Raw genomic sequence first — 16689 nt, forward strand, 5'->3', positions numbered from 1 at the left:
ACTTGAACCCACAACCTTTTGAGGCAAGAATATTCCCAACTGAGCCAGGGTTGAATGTTGACCTCTGTCCCTTCTGGTTACCAACCCTCTGTCAGCAGCAACCGATTCTCCCCCATTATTTCATTAAAACACTTAATAATTTGAGTGCCTCTATTAAATCTCCACTTAGCTATCTCAGGTCAATTCAATTCCTGTTTATTTTGTCGCTCCATATAATCTCCTCCCTGATAGCATTCATCTAAATTGCATTTGTACGTTCTCTGAGATCTTGACATCTTTCATAAAGTGCAGTACCTAAAATTGGTCACAATTATCCAGCTATGGCCTAACCAGTGATTTTGTAAAGTTTACACAACTTTCTTGCTTTTGTATGCTATGCCTCTGATTAAAAGGCAGGATTCTAGATACATTTTAAACAGCCTTCTCAACTTGTCCTGCCATCTTTAAAGATTTGTTCATGTGAATCCCGGTAAAATCAGATTAGAAAGTGCTCCGCATTAACAAGACATAGTGAGGATTACGTTACAATGACGTTACAAATTCCTTTCATCAGTCTGTAGTTGAAGGTCCAGTGAATGGTTGAGCACAGTTTCAGTTTAAGCTCTTAAAATAATCTTTATACACAACTGAAAAAAATCTACATGACAGAAAACCCAATAAGCCAGCTGGGTCATGGGAAGCGACGACAATATCCATGACAACCTCCCAGTTAAACTGAAATAAATAATTTTACAGATCCAATAAAAGGGAAGAGTCGTTAAAGTGAATGTTGGTCCCTTGGAAGATGAAACCAGACAGTTAATAGCGAGGAACACAGAAATGGCAAAGATGCTAAATCAATACTTTGCCTCAGTTTTCAGGGTGGAGGACACTCGTACTATTCCTGTAAGAACGGGCAAGTCAGAGGTAATAGAAAGGGAGTAACTTAGAACAATCAACACCAATAGGGAAATGGTACTCAACAAACCATTGAGATTGAGGGCATGGTTTTATGAAGGGCAAATCATGTTTGACTAATTTGCTAGAATTATTTGAAGATGTAACAAGCAAAGTGGATAATGGGGATCCTGTAGATGGAGTACATCTGGAATTCTGGAAGGAGTTTGATAAGGTTAGATCACATGGGATTAGGGGTACTCTGTTAGCTTGAATAGAAGACTGGTTGATGGACAGAAGACAGAGTCGGGATAAATGGGTCTTTTTTTGAATGGCAAGATGTAACTAGTGGGGTGCCACAGGGTTTGGCCCTTGGGCCCCAGCTAATTACAATCTATATAAACGACTTGGATACAGGGATAGAAGGTTCTATAGCCAAATTTGCAGACACCACAAAAATAGGTAGGACAATAAATTACAATGAGGAAATAAGAACCGTACAAATGGATATAGATACGTTAGGAGAATGCGCCAAAATGTGGCAGATGGAGTTTAATGTGGAAAAGTGTGAGGTCATGCATTTTGGTCGGATAACTGGGAAAGCAACTTATTTTCTAAATGGGGAGAGACTTTGTGGTGCTCCGGTGCAGAGAGATCTGGGGGTCCTCGTTCATGAGTCACAGAAATCTAGCATGCAGGTACAGCAGATAATAAAGAAAGCAAATGAATGTTGACATTTACAGCTCAAAGAATAGAGTAGAAAGGTAAGGAAGTGTTGTTGCAACTGTACAAGGCATTGATGAAACTACACCTGGAATATTGTGCACAGTTCTGGTCCCCTTATTGGAGGAAAGATGGAGTGGCATTGGAAGCAGTTCAGAGGAAGTTCACTGGGTTGATTCAAGACACGAGGGGTTTATTGTATGAAGAGCGATTGAACAGTTTAGAAAAATGAGGGAGATCAAATTGTGGTCTACAAGATGATAAAAGGTATGGATAAAGTAGACATGGAGTGGATGCTTCCTCTTGTGCGGCATTCTAGAATGAGAAGTCATTGTCTTAGGATAAGAGGTAGCAAATTTAAAACAGAATAGAGGAGGTGGTAAAGGAGAAACTGCTTCTCCCAAAGGGTTGTGAATCTGTGGAATTTGCTACCCCAGAGTGCGGTGGATGCTGGGACAGTGAGTACATTTGATGAGTTAGACAGATTTTTAATTGGTAATGGGCTGAAGGGCTATGGAGAACAGGCAGGGCGGTGGAGGTAAGGCCAGGATGAGATCAGCCATGATCAAATGGCGGAGCATACTTGATGGGCCAAATGGCCTAATTCCGCTCCTATATCTTATGAACTTACGTGCAGGTTTTCTGATCACAAACTCACATTAGTAATGCTTTGTTTTTTATATGGAATCAACTGCGATGCCAAATGTTTACTCTGAATTCCCATTCCGGTATATAAGACATAGGAGCAGAATTAGGTCATTTGGCCCATCGAGTCTGCTCCGTCATTCAATCATGGTTGATATGTTTCTCATCCCCATCCTCCTATCTTCTCCCCATAACCCCTGATCCCCTTATTAATCACGAACTTATCTATCTCTGTCTTAAAGACACTCAGTGATTTGGCCTCCACAGCCTTTTGCGGGAAAGAGTTCCACAGATTCATCACCCTCTGGCTGAAGAAATTCTTCCTCATCTCAGTTTTAAAGGATCGTCCCTTCAGTCTGATATTGAGTCCTCTGGTTCTAGTTTTTCCTACAAGTGGAAACATCCTCTCCACATCCACTCTATCTAGGCTTCTCAGTATCCTGTAAGTTTCAATAAGATCCCTCCATATCCTTCTGAACTCCAACAGTACCCAGGGTCCTCAACTGCTCCTCATAAGCCAAGCTCTTCACTCCAGGGATCATTCTTTTGAACCTCCTCTGGACCCTTTCAAAGGCCAGTACATCCTTCCTTAGAAACGGGGCACAAAACAGCTCACAATACTCCAAATGGGGTTTGACCTGAGCCTTATACAGCTTCAGAAGTACATTCCTACTCTTGTATTCTAGCCCTCGCGACATGAATGTTAACATTGCATTTGCCACCCCCCGGAAGAGCCGGAGGAGATGAAAAGGTTCCTGGATGGACCAACCTTCCCAAAAGTAGGCAGGGGACTAGCAGACGGGCTGGGGGCCCCGATTAGAGCGGAGGAGGTATTGGGGGCCTAAAGGCCATGCAGTCGGGGAAAGCCCCGTGAACGGATGGATACCCAGTAGAGTTTTACAAGAAGTTCTCGGAGATAGTGGGACCGGTCCTGACAAGGGTTTTTAATGAGGCACGGGACAGAGTGACCCTGCCACCGACGATGTCGCAAGCCACCATCTCACTGATACTGAAGCGGGACAAGGACCCGGAATCCTGCGGGTCATACAGGCCAATCTCCCTGATCAATGTGGATGCCAAGCTCCTGGCGATTAGAATTGAGGACTGCGTACCGGAGGTGATTGGGGACGATCAGACAGGGTTTGTGAAAGGCAGGCAGCTGACAGCTAACTTGAGAAGATTGCTTAATGTGATCATGATGCTCCCGACGGGCAAGGAAGTGGAGGTAGTGGTGGCAATGGACGCTGAGAAGGCCTTCGACCGGGTAGAGTGGGGCTATTTGTGGGAGGTGCCTGGACAGTTTGGGTTCAGGGAGGGACTGGTTAATTGGGTCAGACTATTGTACCAGGCCCCAAAAGCTAGCGTTAGGACGAACAGGATAATGTCAGATTATTTCAGACTACACCCTGGGACCAGACAGGGGTGCCGCTCTCCCCGTTGCTGTTCGCGCTGGCCATAGAGCCGTTGGCGATGGCGTTGAGAGCTGCGAAGGGAATGACTTGGGGGGGGGGGGGGGGGGGGGGGGGGGGGGGGGGGGGGTGGCGCGGTGGAACATAGGGGGCACGAGTCTCCACTCCCACGCCGGTTGGGAGAATCGCCTGGGCCGCCAAAATTTCCGGGGATGCCGGTCCGACGCCCTCCCGCGATTCTCCCAAGCGGCGGGAATGGCCCGGTCGAGTTTCGCGGGCCGCAGGCCGGAGAATCGCCGGAGACATCGAAAATGGCGATTCTCCGGCACCCCCGCTATTCTGCGGCCCGTATGGGCCGAGCGGCCAGGCCAAAACGGCGGGTCCCCCATGGCACCGTCCACACCTGGTCGCTGCAGTCGTGGGCGGTGCGTGAACGCTGGGGGGGCGGCCTGTGGGGGGGGGCGAGGGGGGATCCTGCACCGGGCTTTACCTGGAATGTGGGGTGGCCCGCGATCGGTGCCCACCGATCGTCGGGCCGTCCTCTCTGAAGGAGGACCTCCTTCCTTCCGCAGCCCCGCAAGATCCGGCCCCCATCTTCTTGCGGGGCGGACTTAGAGATGACGGCAACCACGCATGCCTGACGCCCGTTATGCGGCGCCGGCCGCGGCATCTATGCGGCGCCGCTTTTACGCGGGCGACAAGGTCTGGCGCGTGTAGATGACGCGGCCCCGATCCTGGCCCATTGTCAGGGCCTGAATCGGTTGGGACCGGGGCCGTTCCGCGCCGTCGTGAACCTCGACGGCGTTCACGACGGCGCGGCCACTTCGGCGTGGGAGTGGAGAATCCCGCCCACGGTCTCTCTCTATGCGGACGACCTGCTCCTGTACGTGTCGGACCCACTGGCCGGGATGGAAAATATACTGGAAACATTGAGGAAGTTCGGCCAGTTTTCAGGGTACAAATTAAATATGGCCAAGAGTGAGATGTTTGTGGTGCAGGCAAGGGGCCAGGAGAATAGACTGAAGGAGCTGCCATTTAGGCTGGTGGAGGAAAGTTTCCGGTACTTGGGGATACAGGTGGCACGAGACTGGGGCAGGTTGCACAAGTTAAATTTGACTAGGGTGGTGGAACAAATGAAGAGGGAGTTTCGGAGATGGGATGCACTCCCACTGTCACAGGCAGGGAGGGTGCAGACTGTAAAGATGACAATCCTCCCTAGATTTCTGTTCATCTTCCAGTGCCTCCCGATCTTTAGCCCACGGTCCTTCTTCAAAAGGACTGGCAAAATCATCATGAGCTTTGTCTGGGCGGGAAAATCCCCACGGGTGAAGGCGGCGATGCTTGAAAGGAGCTGCAGTGAGGGGGGACTGGCATTGCCGAGTCTGATCAACTACTACTGGGCGGCTAACATAGCCATGATAAGGAAGTGGATGGTGGGTACAGGGTCTATCTGGGAGCGAGTGGAGGCGGCTTTGTGCAGGGGCACCAGTTTGGCAGCCCTGGTCACGGCTCTCCTACCGCTGTCGCCGGCCAGGTACTCCACCAGCCCGGTAGTGGGGGCGGCCCTGCGGATATGGGGCAAGTGGAGGAGGCATGTGGGGGGGGGGGGGGGGTGGGTGTGTCTGTCTGGGCTCCATTATGTGATAATCATCGATTCACCCCCGGGAACATGGATGGAGGGTTTCGAACATGGCGGCGGCGGGGGTGGGCGATATGTTCCTGGAGGGGAGCTTTGCGAGTTTGAGGGGCTTGGAGGAGAAATTTGGGCTGGTAAGGGGAAATGACTTTAGGTACTTACAGATGCGGGACTTTGTACGCAGACAGGTCCCATCCTTCCCACACCTCCCGCCAATAGGGATCCAGGACAGAATAGTCTCTAGAGGAGAAGGAGGAGAGGCTAGAGTCTCGGATATCTACAAGGTGCTCATGAAGGGGGAAGAGTCCCAGACTGAGGAACTGAAACTCAAATGGGAGGAGTTTGGCAGGGAGATGGAGGACGGGCTGTGGGCGGAAGCTCGGAGTAGGGTAAACTCAATCGCAACATGTGCCAGGCTCGGCCTGATTCAATTTAAGGTCGTTCACTGGGCCCACCTGACGGTAGCTCGGATGAGCAAATTCTTTGGGTAGAGGACAAGTGCGCTAAATGCGTGGGAGGACCAGCGAACCATGTTCACATGTTTTGGGCACGTCCTAAGCTTAGGGGTACTGGGAGGGATTTGCGGGGGTCATATCCCGGGTGCTGAAAACAAGGGTGGTGATGAGTCCAGGGGTGGCAATTTTTGGGGTTTCAGAAGACCTGGGAGTCCAGGGGGAGAAAGAGGCAGATGTTCTGGCCTTTGCTTCCCTAATAGCCCGGCGGTGAATACTGCTGGCATGGAGGGACTCAAAAGCCCCGAAGACCGAACTATGGCTTTCGGACATGTCAAGTTTTCTGAGTATGGAAAAAATTAAGCTCGCCTTGAGGGGATCTGTACTGGGGTTCGCCCGAAGGTGGCAACCATTCATCGACTTCTTCGCGGGGGAGTGAACGTCAGCGGGGAGGGGGGGGGGGGCGGAGATTAGAGGAGTAGGAGGGATAAATAGGCGGGTCGTGTCTAGGGGAGAGGAGCGGGCATGTGCAGTATGGTTTGATTGAAGTATTGGTTTTATATTGATGTTTGCACATTTCTGTTATCTGTAACTGTTTACAATGCCAAAAAATACCTCAATAAAATTGTTTGTTTAAAAAAAAACATTGCATTTGCCTTCCTAACTGCCAACTTAACCTTAAGAGAATCTTGAACTAGGACTCCCAAGTCCCTTTGTGCTTCTGATTTCCTAAGCCTTTTCCCATTTTGCAAATAGTCTATTCCTCCATTCCTCCTACCAAAGTGCATAACCTCACACTTTTTCATTGTATTCCATCTGCCATTTCTTTGCCCGCTCTCCTAGCCTGTATGTACAAAACAATACAATTTGTTTTCCAAATTAGCAAGTATCTAGGTGGTAAATCATTTCAACAACAATCTTAATGTAAAAAAATTCAAGGGTTCTATATCACTCCAATCCTATCACCTCAGTGATTCCCTGAGCCCCATGACATCTGTATTCTACCCATCACTCTGAACCTCTTGCCTTGATCAATTGAGATCTATCAATTCTCCACTGATGAGTGTTCTGGTCTGCTGCTTGTCATCCCCCTTGGTTCCCAAACTATACATTAGCAAACAATGAACTACAACAGAAAACCTCCATTTTACTCTTGTGCCTGTGTCAGCTCTTGGAAATGAATGTTCAGTTCTTTTCTTTACTTTTTGTGCATTCTGAAGTATATAATTATAGCCTTGTGTGTTTCACCGCAAGAGTTCAAATAGCTAAAACTAAAGTAAAACTATGTATGCACAAAGCAAACAATTTGAGCTAGTTTTACCCAGGTCTCTCATTGTTCCTGTTGTTGTGGTGGGAGGAAACAGGCTCCGACAGTTGTTCCCAATTGTGTTCAGTCTCCAATTTTGATGCACTGAAAAGGAGAGAGAATATATACCAGTTAAGAGCCACTGTTATCTTCCACTGAGTTCCATATGCTTGAGTTCAAATGCGTAACACAGAATTGAGTCCATATTTTGAAATGAGCAAGAGAGGCCACTCAGCCATCATGCCTAAGATGGCTGTTTAAAAGTGCTATCTTGTTAGTATCATCCCCTGCTTTTTCCCCATTGTTCGTTAAAAGTTTTCCTTTTCAAATATTTATGAAATTATTTTTTTAATTTTACTGTTGAACCTGCTTTCACGACTCCTTCAGGTAGCGCATTCCAGATCGTAACTTGTCTTAAAAAAATATTCCTCATTTCCATCTCCTGCCCTCTACTGCACCATTCGTTTGTCGGATATCTTAAGTTGGTGTTCTTTGACTCTTTTGACAGTAGAAACAGATTCGCCCTCCCTACTCTAACAAAACCCTGCATAACTTTGAGGGCCTCTGTTAAATCTCTCCATAACCATCTCTGTTTTAAGATCAATTTCCATTAATCAAGTTTCTCTGCATAATGGGAGTCTCTTAGCCCTGATACAATTCACCTAAATTGCATCTACACGCTCTGAGTTCTTGACATCTTTCCTAAAGTGCAGTACCTAAAATTGGCCACAATTATCCAGCTCTGGGCTAACCAGCGATTTTATGAAGTTTTGCATAAGTTCCTTCCTTTTTTGTATGCTATGCCTCTATTTATAAGCCCAATATTCCACATACCTTTGAATAAACTCCTCAACTTGTCCTTCCATCTTAAAAGATTTGTTGATGTGAACTCTGCAAGTTTTCTTTTCTTGTTAAGGCCCTTTGGATTTTTTATTAATTAAAGATGCTATGTAAATAGGTTGTTGTTGAATCCTACACGTTAGCTTTCAGATGGAACTTAAGTGATGATATTGATGGCTTTCCTAAGGTCATAAATGCATTCCCCAGCACTGCCGTCACATGGCGCTGAGGACCTAGGTTCGATCCCTGCCCTGGTCACTGTCCATTTGAAGTTTGCACACTTTCCCAGTGTCTGCGTGGATCTCACCCCACAACCCAAAAAGATGTGCAGGGTAGGTGAATTGGCCATGCTAAATTGCCACTTAATTGAAGAAAAGGTGCAATTTGGATACTCCAAATTTATAAAAAAATAAATGCATTCCCCCAATAAATCAACAATCACAACCAGCATGATTTTTGTGCCTGTGCTACCTGAATGGAGGCTGCCTAATGGCTATATGTTAAAGTTAGCTCAGAAAGGCACCTCAGTGCAAACTGTTAATTTTGATGCCAAACAAATAACCTAAAACTGATTGCAAAGAGCTCAACCTTTTCCACGCAGAAACAAATCTCCACTTCACCCAGCAGAAATCATTCCCAGCCTCCTCCAGTCTGTCACAACCTATCAACACTATCTCAATCGGTAGAAACTCTAACTCTCCCTCGTCCTCTCCAACATCTCCAATCTGCAGCAACCCATTTAACAGCTCCAAACTGAGCTAATCTATCCTGATCATTCTAATCAGTAACACCTCTAATCTGTAGAAACTCGTCCCTCTCCCAAACACTAAGCTGCAGTAAACTCTCCTCTACCTGACTACGCTAATTTGCTGCATTCCCATGCCTCCAACCATCCTTCTCAAACTGGACCATATTGCAGTATCCTCTTTCCTTTCCAGTTGCTGGCCAACCGCCAGCCACACCTTCCCGTTCTCAAACCAATTCAATCTGCAGCAACCCCCGCCACCAGGATTAATTGCAAATTTATTTTCAAAGGTCCTTCCAGCATGCATCATTTGGTTGAATTAGTGTTATGGACAAGAATGATGCTTAAGTAATGCTTTGCAGTAATTAGAAAAATAGTGATAAATTTCACAGAAATGAAAATCATGTTTTTGATCAGGTCAACCAATGTTGTAACCTATAATTATTTAGACAATGCAATATTCTTCAGGTTACTATTACATAATAATTGTAACAGCGTATTTATGTTGCACAACTACCGTAGATGCCACTGCTCTGTACAGGGTGACTGACGTTAAATCTCCTGAAGATTTGACAGTTTAGTTTATTCCCTGCAAATCTACATTTTAAAAAATTGTCAAAAACAATATTATCTATTGGCACCTTGAACACCTGTAGTCCAAATTTGTGAGAGCACAAATGTCACAGCATGTAAAGGAAAACTGAAATAAGACCTAATATGAGAGCAGTAACCAGTGGAATATGAAATTAAAAACATGAACAGAAATGAATTTGTCAATTCCATAATCCCATCCACTGAGTTGTTCCTTCATAAGGGGTAACGTGGCAGACACTGAAAGTCCAGAACAGAGTGCTCCAATCAGCTATACCTTCATCAGATAATCAAAATTCCAAAAGGATTATTGGACGTTTAGGAGAAAATAATCTGCGTCTGATTACTCAGAAATGGAAGCTGTTAAATTCTAACAGAAGTGAATATTAAACAAAAATTAAAGCTGTTACACCACGAGATGTTGTCTTCACAAAGCATTTACTATACTTAATGGAGATAATATAAAATGACATGAACTGGCTCACATTCAACAGAAGTCCATTCCCATTCTTTGCTTCGAACTAATGCTTCCTCTTCAGTAATGAATGATATAAGAGAAGTACATGATTAAGAACTGTGGGATGTGATTTATGCCACAGCATTTGCTGTTGTTCATACTTGTGAGGAATCATGTCAGCCCAGTTGTAGGATATAAATTTGTGCCCTATGGGTTTTCATTACATACTTTCCATTTATAATCAAGCTATATCCTATGGGGGTGGGCACACTGACAACAGTCAATTGTTTTTGACAATTTAAAAAAATGTAGATTTGCAGGGAATAAACTAAACTGCCAAATCTTCAGGAGATTTAACGTCAGTCACCCTGTACAGAGCACTGTCATCTACGGTAGTTGTGCAACATAAATACGCTGTTACAATTATTATGTAATAGTAACCTGAAGAATATTGCATTGTCTAAATAATTATAGGTTACAACATTGGTTGACCTGATCAAAAACATGATTTTCATTTCTGTGAAATTTATCACTATTTTTCTAATTACTGCTTTAGTATTGTGCTGAAATGTCAGCCTACATTTTTTGCTCAAATCTCTGGAGTAGGACTAGAACTGCCAACATTCTGATTCGTACATACAAACATATAAATCAGGAGCAGGAGTAGGCCACTCGGTCCTTCAAGTCTGCTCCGTTGTTCAATAAGATCATGGCTGATCTGATTATAACCTCACCTCACATTCCTGCTCACCCATGTAAAGGAAAACTGAGATAAGGCCTAATAGGAGAGCAGTAACCAGTGGAATATGAAATTAAAAACATGAACAGAAATGATAACCTTTCACCCCCTTGTTAATCAAGAATCTATCTAGCTCTACCCTAAAGGTATTCAAAGACTCTGCTTCCACTGTCTTTGCAGGAAGAGAATTCCAAAGAATCATGACCCTCAGAGAAAAAAAATTAACCTCATCTCTGACTTAAATGAGTGACCTCATATTTTTAAACAGTGATCCCTAATTTTAGCTCTCCCACAAGAGGAAACATCCTGTCCCTATCCACCTTGTCAAGAGCCCTCAGGATCTTATATGTATCAATCAAGTCATCTATTACTCTTCCAAACTCCAACAGATACAAGCCTAGCCTGTCCAACCTTTCCTCATAAGACAACCCACCCATTCCTAGTTTAGTCGAGTAAATCTTCACTTCTAGCATATTTAACATCTTTCCTTAAATAAGGAGACCAATACTGTACTCCAGATGTGGTCTGACATCTCCATAACCTCCCTACTTGTGTAATTAATTCCCTCACAATAAATGATAACATTCTATTAATAGCCTTTCGTGATTCATACACGAGTACACCCAGATCCCTCTGAATCTCAGAACCCACCATTTAGATAATAAGTTTATTTTTTATTCTTCCTGCCAAAATGCACCATATAACATTTGCACACCACCAGTTACATCCTGCCAATCAGAAAAAGAACCATTTATGCCAAATTTCCGTTTCCTGTCAGCTCGGCAATCTTCTATCCATACCAAAATGTTATCCCCTACAGAGTCAGAGTGAATGCACCATCACGGAGCTAAGTCTGCTATTTGGTTCAGCAAATTTGGTAGGTCACGTTTTTCTAAATTCTTTCTCCTCTCCCTGTCATGATATCCATATTAACATATCATCGTGCAATCACACACACACACTGATGGGCAGGTAGATGGACCAACCAACACACAAACAGCATCATAGCCAATCACCAGTGAGAGCACATGCACTATAAAACAGGGAACACCACAGTTCCCGCACATTCTCCCAGGAGATAGCTCAGAGCACAGAGCTCACAGCGTGCCACTCAGACATACACCATGAGCTGAGTGCCTCTCTAAGATAGTGCTAGGGCTGGGTCCACAGGTTAGTCGGTGAAGTACGAACCACAGCCAGAAGTTAATAGTTATTATTGTACAGAATAATAAAACAGAGTTGTACCATCTACAACCGTGTTGGTTTGTTTGTGTATCGGAACACCCAACATGACATTCCCCATCTCACATATTGGAAGTGACATCACCAAAAAGGCTGTGCATGACATGAGCTGTAGAAACCATGAAATATGCGCATTTGACAAAATCCATCAGTAAGATTCAAAGTATTTTCCAATGACTTCAGATAAGTTTGTTAATTTTGTGAGGAGGCGAGCTCAATATTCTGAGCAAAACATTCCACCTTTACTAACTTACTCCAGAGCAAATATATGGCAATAAACTGTTAACTTACATGCTTTTATTTGGAGAAATCTCAAAAGCTCGCGCAGTAAAGTAAGTGCCTGCCAAAATGTTAGCAATCCAGCATTCTACAAATGCATTTTATACCTGAGGGCTGGTGCAGACGTGATGGGCCAAAAGGCCTCCTTCTGCACTGTAGGGATTCTATGAACCAAAATGTGTCTATGACTAGAGTCGAAATTAGAACTGAATTAATCCACCCTCATTTTGATAAACACAGAGGAATGTGGTTTGTTGTTAACAAAAACCGAGACATTGAAGGGGATTAGAAATCCACAAAGTGATCTCCTTTATCTTTAAAATTCCCCAATGGATAAACCATATACCTATTGTAGGAAATAGTGAGTGTTTAAAACTCAAGTGTTGAATTATGGCTCAAGCAAAGCTGCAGGGCATAAGGATGCAACATCTCATTAAACACGAGGAAATTATGGTCAGATATATACATTTCTAGCAATAATGTCTTTTACAGAAACAAAGCTACTTGCACCTATAAATCTTAATAAAAGCAATTAACTCTCATTGTATGGATAGAACCAAAAACAAGAAGTGATGAGAGGAGGAGGCCCAAAATATATTCAATAATGTTTGGAGGAGACTTGAAGAGGTAAGTAAGGGAGAGTACTTCAATCTGCATGGCCAAGACATCTGAAGGCTCTTGCAACAGAGCTTGAGGCCACTGCCAGAAAATCAGAGTGCTCCCTCACATGTAGGCTGCAAGACAACGCAGAGGTTGGGGCTGTCAAGGCTGTGGAAGGACTTGTAAATGAGAACAGTATTTTGAATTCAATGCCTTGGGAATGGGAGTCAAAAGAGCATGTGAAATAGGGACAGGAAGAGACCATTTAGCCGTTTGACCCTACTCTGCCATTCACCAGCATCAAGATTTACCTTCTACCTCAGCTGTCTCTTCCTGCATTATTTCCACATCTCTTGATTCCTTTAGTATCGAAAATTCTATTAATCTCCGACTTGAATATATTCAATGACTGGACATCTTTGTACCAACAGCAAATTTGGATAATTGCACTCAGTTCTGTCATCGAAGTCAGTGATATAGATTAGAAATAGTCGAGGTTCAAGAACTGATTCTTGTGGTACCCTGGTATTTGCAGCCTGCCATCCTGAATGTTTCTGTTTATTCCTACTCGCTGTTTTCTGTCTATTAAATAATCTTCAGTCCATGATAACATTATATCTCTAATCCCCTGGGTCCCAATTTTGCATAATAACCTCTTGTATGGCATATTATTGAATATTTTTTGAAAATTCAAATGCACCATCCCCTTTATCCACCCTGCTAGTTAAATCCTCAAAAAAACTAACAGATGTGTCAGACATGATTTCCCTTTTATAAATCCATATTGACTCTGCCCAATCATTTGATGATTTTGTCAATATCGTGTTTTCATGCCCCTATTAATATTTTCTAGCATTTCCCTGGGCACTGATTGCAGGCTAACTGGTCTGTAATTCTGCAATTTTTTTCCCTTTTGCATTTCTTGAAGAATAGACTTGCGTTTGTTATCTTCTAATCCCTGGGGACCATTTTAAAACCTCGGGAATTTTGGAAGATCAAATCAATGCACCACTATCTCCATAGCCACCTCTTTTGATATTCTAGAGTGTGAACCATCAGGTTCAGTGGATTTGTTAAGAGTTTAATTTTTCCAGTACTATTTTTTTTACAAATACCCATTCCCTTAATTTCTTCATTTTCACTACACCCTTGGTTCCGCACTATTTTGGGAATGCTTTTCGTGTCTTCTATCGTGAAGCCAGATACAAAATATTTGTTTAATGGCTCCGTCATTACTTTACTCCCCATTTCTTCTAACTTTGTCCCCAAGAGATCCATGGTCACTTTTGCAAATTTCATCCTTTTTATTCACCTACAAAAGCTTATACAGTCCACTTTTACATCATTAGCAAACTTGTTCTCATTTCCTTGTTCATTTCTTCCATTTTTAAGTCATCTTTTGCTGAATTTTGAAATCATCCCAATCTTCAGGTTTACTATTCTTTCTGACAACCTCGTCCTTTAATCTAATACTATCTTTAACTTCGTTTATTAGCCATGGCGAGACAACATTTCCCTTGGGGGTTTTACTCCTTAAGAGAATGAATATTCATTTCAAATTATGAACTAATTCCTGAAATATATAAAATTGCTCGTCTAGTGGCATATCTTTTAGTCCAGTTTCCCCATTTAGTTAGCCAACGTACTCCCGATACCTTTGAATCTTATCCAGATTTCAAACCCAAGCATCAGGCTTCATTAAATCATTCTCATGCTCAACTATGTTATGACTATTCTTCCCCTGAGGCTTCTTCACAACAAGGCTATTGGATAACTGCCAAATTGCACAATACAAGATCTGTTCCCTGATTGATTGCTTGAGAAATTGATTATGAAAACCATGCAAAATGCAGACTATTACTGCAAATGTGGTATGCCAGTGTGATGACATTTGACTGAGAAGAAGCACAAAAGAAAATCTGTAATTCATTTAACATGTCTGTGGAATCAGTAATTGTTTTTAAGAATGTTTGAAAATGACTAAGTGTTGGCATCAATAGTAAAGGGATCAATTGTAATTTGAAAATGAAATGAAAATCACTTATTGTCACGAGTAGGCTTCAATGAAGTTACTGTGAAAAGCCCCTAGACGCCACATTCCGGCGCCTGTTCGGGGAGGCTGGTACGGGAATCGAACCGTGCTGCTAGCTTGCCTTGGTCTGTTTTAAAAGCCAGCAATTTAGCCCAGTGTGCTAAACCAGCACCTAATTTGGTTGGATAATAAGAAATACAGGTCCCTCTGACCTGGAAGCAGTACCTACAGGAAGGAAGTTAAGATACAAAAGCTATGTGGTCAGACACACTGGAGAATTGAAAGCCAAAAGAGCGGTGCAGCCAAAAGGCAATCAACATGTAAATACGTATACAAAACAAAAGTAGGCAGAGACAGATAAGGGAACACAGAATTTGTTTGAGAAGCCAGCAAAGCTCTCTTACAAAAATAATAACAATCTTTATTGTCACAGGTAGGCTTACAGTAACACTGCAATGAAGTTACTGTGAAAAGCCCCTAGTCGCCACATTCCAGTGCCTGTTCGGGTACACAGGGGGGAATTCAGAATTTCCAAATTACCTAACAGCACGTCTTTCGGGACTTGTGGGAGGAAATCTCAAACCCACGCAGACACAGGGAGAAAGTGCAGACTCTGCACAGACAGTGATCCAAGCCAGGAATCGAACCTGGAGCCCTGGCGCTGTGAAGCAACAGTGCTAACCACTGTGCTACCATGCCGGCCCAGTCACTAATATCCCAATATTTAAGCTCTGTCCCTTCCTCATGCATTCTGCTTTTTTTTTTTAAAACACAAATCATTACTCTGCTCTACAGCCTTGACATTTCTCTCAAGACTTTTGAACTTACCCTTTTGTGAATTCTCCATAAACCCATTGAAGGTTAGAGAGAACAAAGATTATAGGGAAGCAGGAGTGGAATAGGTTGCAAGCAGCAGAATTTTGGACAAATTGTAATTTATATAGAGTGGTATTTGGGAGGTTAGCAAGTGACATTGGTGTGAATGAGGTTTTCAGTAATGACAGGAGCAGAATCAGGCACTGTTGCAGAGTTTGGAACAAAACTCTCTCACTGGATGATGGATTGAGGAATTTAAAAACTCAGTTCAGAATCGCGGGTTTCAGAATGGGATTGATGACATGTGAAGTGCCATCACAGAGGATATAAGTGGTGGGATTAAAAGAAGTTACAGAGCGATGTGAAGTCAAGGCAACAAAATTAGAAACCAAAATCAGTTTCTTAAAAGGTACTCTTAGGAGAAATTGAGGATTGCTGCAGGTTCCTGAATGAAGCCAAGAACATTATATAACCAATGCTACTGGAAAGTGGAGATTTATTGATTGTAGACCCATCAACATTGTGGACAATGGGATGAGAGATGTTCTTCAGATTGTAATTTCATCCGCCCTCCCACCATCAGCCTTCAGATCTTCCTTTCACGAGGAGACATTCTCTCACAAACAGACATTCCATACAACAATGAAAAAGTTACAGTATCAGTGCTTTTGAAGAAAGTGGCAGCTGTTACGACTGGTGATAACTGCATGTGTGAGCAATTATAACTATTTGGAATCACTGCACATCTGATTGATGCTGTTTAGACACTATAGAACCATAGAATTCCTACAGTGGAGGAGGCCATTCACCCCACCAAGTCTGCACTGACCCTCTGAATGGGCACCATACCTAGGCCCACTCACCCGCCAACTCCCTGTAACCCCACCTAAACTACAAATCCTTGGACACTAAGGGGCAATTTAGCCTGGTCATTCCACCTAACCTGCATAACTTTGGACTGTGGAAGGAAACCAGAGATCCCGGAGGAAACCCATGCAGACACGGGGAGAAAGTGCAAGCTCCACACAAACAATTACCCGAGGTCGGAATTGAACCTGGGTCTTTGGCACTGAGGCAGAAGTGCTAACCACTGTGCCGCCTTATGTCCAAACAGTAAAGCATGGTACAGCTATTAGTATGTACACGGCATCTTTATCAAAGATAAGAATGCAAGGCCTTTCACACGAGGGCAATCTGATAAATATTGACATTCATTCAAACAGTGACATGAGATAGATACCGTTGTCGTCGATTTTCCAAATAGTGAGCTGGACGAAAGTTTAGTTCATCCCAGACTGAAT

General features: G+C 43.5%; 1 protein-coding gene across 5 annotated transcripts in view; it reads right to left on the reverse strand.

The window, feature by feature from the left end:
- LOC140430996 (activating molecule in BECN1-regulated autophagy protein 1-like) overlaps positions 1-16689 on the reverse strand; it is a 629857-nt gene that overhangs the window by 92235 nt on the left and 520933 nt on the right. For all 5 annotated transcript variants that reach the window (XM_072518877.1, XM_072518876.1, XM_072518878.1 and 2 more), the window contains one exon: positions 7063-7152. In XM_072518877.1, coding sequence (XP_072374978.1) covers positions 7063-7152 — 90 coding nt within the window. The remainder of the gene's footprint in view (positions 1-7062; positions 7153-16689) is intronic.

This window comes from Scyliorhinus torazame, chromosome 10 (assembly GCF_047496885.1).
Source record: "Scyliorhinus torazame isolate Kashiwa2021f chromosome 10, sScyTor2.1, whole genome shotgun sequence".
Lineage (NCBI taxonomy): Eukaryota > Metazoa > Chordata > Chondrichthyes > Carcharhiniformes > Scyliorhinidae > Scyliorhinus > Scyliorhinus torazame.